Source organism: Schistocerca nitens, chromosome 2 (genome assembly GCF_023898315.1).
Source record: "Schistocerca nitens isolate TAMUIC-IGC-003100 chromosome 2, iqSchNite1.1, whole genome shotgun sequence".
In the NCBI taxonomy this organism is placed as follows: domain Eukaryota; kingdom Metazoa; phylum Arthropoda; class Insecta; order Orthoptera; family Acrididae; genus Schistocerca; species Schistocerca nitens.
In genome coordinates this window covers 39,747,969-39,750,768 of record NC_064615.1, presented here as the reverse complement: position 1 = coordinate 39,750,768, position 2,800 = coordinate 39,747,969, and the positions used below count along the sequence as shown (strand labels likewise).

At 53.5% G+C, this 2,800-nt stretch overlaps 1 protein-coding gene across 1 annotated transcript; it reads left to right on the top strand.

Moving 5' to 3' along the window:
- Nucleotides 1–1,070: 1,070 nt before the first annotated feature.
- Nucleotides 1,071–2,532, top strand: LOC126234254 (major royal jelly protein 1-like). Its single transcript, XM_049942947.1, has one exon. It carries the CDS (start codon nucleotides 1,071–1,073, stop codon nucleotides 2,196–2,198), a length of 1,128 nt encoding a protein of 375 aa, XP_049798904.1. The 3' UTR covers nucleotides 2,199–2,532.
- Nucleotides 2,533–2,800: the final 268 nt, after the last annotated feature.

Sequence of the window (2,800 nt, the reverse complement as noted above, 5' to 3'; positions counted from 1 at the left end):
GACCATTGCGTTTCACAATATACATAAATGACCTGGTAGATAGTGTCGGAAGTTGCATGCGGCTTTTCGCGGATGATGCTGTAGTATACAGAGAAGTTGCAGCATTAGAAAATTGTAGCGAAATGCAGGAAGATCTGCAGCGGATAGTCACTTGGTGCAGGGAGTGGCAACTGACCCTTAACATAGACAAATGTAATGTATTGCGAATACATAGAAAGAAGGATCCTTTATTGTATGATTATATGATAGCGGAACAAACACTGGTAGCAGTTACTTCTGTAAAATATCTGGGAGTGTGCGTACGGAACGATTTGAAGTGGAATGATCATATAAAATTAATTGTTGGTAAGGCAGGTTCCACATTGAGATTCATTGGGAGAGTCCTTAGAAAATGTAGTCCATCAACAAAGGAGGTGGCTTACAAAATACTCGTTCGACCTATACTTTAGTATTGCTCATCAATGTGGGATCCGTACCAGGTCGGGTTGACAGAGGAGGTAGAGAAGATCAAAAGAAGAGCGGCGCGTTTCGTCACAGGTTATTTTGGTAAGCGTGATAGCGTTACGGAGATGTTTCGCAAACTCAAGGCTCTGCAAGAGAGGCGCTCTGCATCGCGGTGTAGCTTGCTGTCCAGGTTTTGAGAGGGTGCATTTCTGGATGAGGTATCGATTATATTGCTCCCCCTACTTATATCTCCCGAGGAGATGACGAATGTAAAATTAGAGAGATTCGAGCGCGCACGGAGGCTTTCCGGCAGTCGTTCTTCCCGCGAATCATACGCGAGTGGAACGGGAAAGGGAGGTAATGACAGTGGCACGTAAAGTGCCCTCCGCCACACACCGTCGGGTGGCTTGCGAAATGTAGAAATGTAGTAGATGTAGAAACTGTTATGTACAAAAGTCTTTTAATTTTTGTCTTGAGAGTGTGACTTTCTGTTGTACGTAGCCGCTGGACGGCCCTCACGTTCGCCATAACTGGTCGTACACTTGTGGACTCGCTAATGACCTTGATGTCGATGAGGAGCTAAATCCCTGACCCTGACCCTGACTTGTGGACTCGCTGCTGTGCAGATGACGTCCTTATCGTGGCTGCTGCTGGCTGCCGCCGGCCTGTCGCTGGTGGCGGCGTCGTGCGACAAGTCGCTGCTGCCCGAGCTGACGTTCATGCTGAACGGCGCCAACCTGGCCTGGCCGTGCACGTCGACGCGCAACATCTACGCCTCGTCGGGCCGCTACGTGTCGCGCAACATCATCGCGACCCGCGTGCAGATCTTCAAGGACGAGGCCATCGTGGCGACGCCGCGCTACAAGCCGGGCGTGCCCTTCACGCTGGGCAAGCTGTCGCTCAAGAGCAAGGACCACCAGGCGGTGCTGAGCCCCTTCCCCTGCTGGAGCCTCCAGGAGGAGGGCAACTGCCAGGCCCTGCAGTCGGTCGTCGACCTGTTCCTCGACCCGCAGGACATCCTCTGGGTGCTCGACGTCGGCATCGTCAACACCCTGGACCAGCCCATCCGCCGCTGCCCGCCCAAGATCGTCGCCATCAACGTGAAGACCGGCAAGGTGGTGAAGGTGATCGACCTGTCCGGGCTGGTGTGCTCGGCCAGCCGGCTGCAGTACCTGGTGGTGGACTACGCCGAGGACGGGCGCGTCTTCATCTACGTGAGCGACGCGGCGACGCGCGCCATCATCGTCTTCGACGTGACGGCCGGGCGCGGCTTCCGCGTGGTGCTGCCCAAGGCCGTCACCGACGGCTGCCTGCGCCGCGACGTGCTCTACCTGGCGCTCATCCGCAAGCCGTGCGGCACCACCGTGCTCTACTTCACCTACCTGTCCTCCGGCCGGCTCTTCTCCATCAAGACGGCGCACCTGAGGCGCGGCAACGCGCGTGGCACCGTCGTCGACGTCGGCCCCAAACCCACCAACCTGGTGATCCTGGGCACGGACGGCGGCACCGCCCTCTTCTTCCGCTACAAGGGCGACAGCGAGATCTACCTGTGGAACACGGAGACCTGCTTCAAGGAAGAGAACTTCATGCTGGTGCAGCAGGCCGGCGAGTGCCGCCTGGCCACGCAGGTGGTGCCCGGCTACAAGCGACTCATGTGGGTGCTGGAGAGCAACTTCCAGGACTACATCCAGAACACCGTGGGCTGCGCCGGCGCCTCCGTCTCCCTGCACCCGCTCGTCAAGGGCTGCGAATAAACGCCCCACCCCACCGCCTCACCACCTGAGCCGAGCAGACGCAGACGAAGACATCTCCAATACTGCGCTGGTGCCACCCCGTGGCGATTATCTCGATACCCCTCAAAGACGGACCGCAGCCGACGGGTGAAACCTGTACGCAGTAGCAGGTGTTCATCTTTAGAGTACCTCTTTCTCGACACACCAATATTTCGCTCACACATGTATTCAACTGAGAATGTAAGTGCCTAAATATTCTTCAATAAACCTACAGCGAACTTTGTATGAAATATGTCCTTACCAGTTTCTCAGATACATTAATGAAGTCGAAACAGACAATCGTAGTGATACAACATTTTTAATGCGGCACTGCAATCAAATACCCACCTGTATGTGCAACATTGTATTTATTTATCTTTTTCTTAATTTAAGGAAGACAACCACGGTTGTATATACCTCCTCCAGCTAGTAATAAACTAGAGGTTGAGTGCAGTCGAACTATTCATACAACGTACGAATACTCAATAAACTAACAATTCAGTGGACACTTGATTATTCTCTGTGAATTCATATGTGAACTTGTAAACGAGACAGATAAAAATGGAGGAATATGTCTGCAAGTA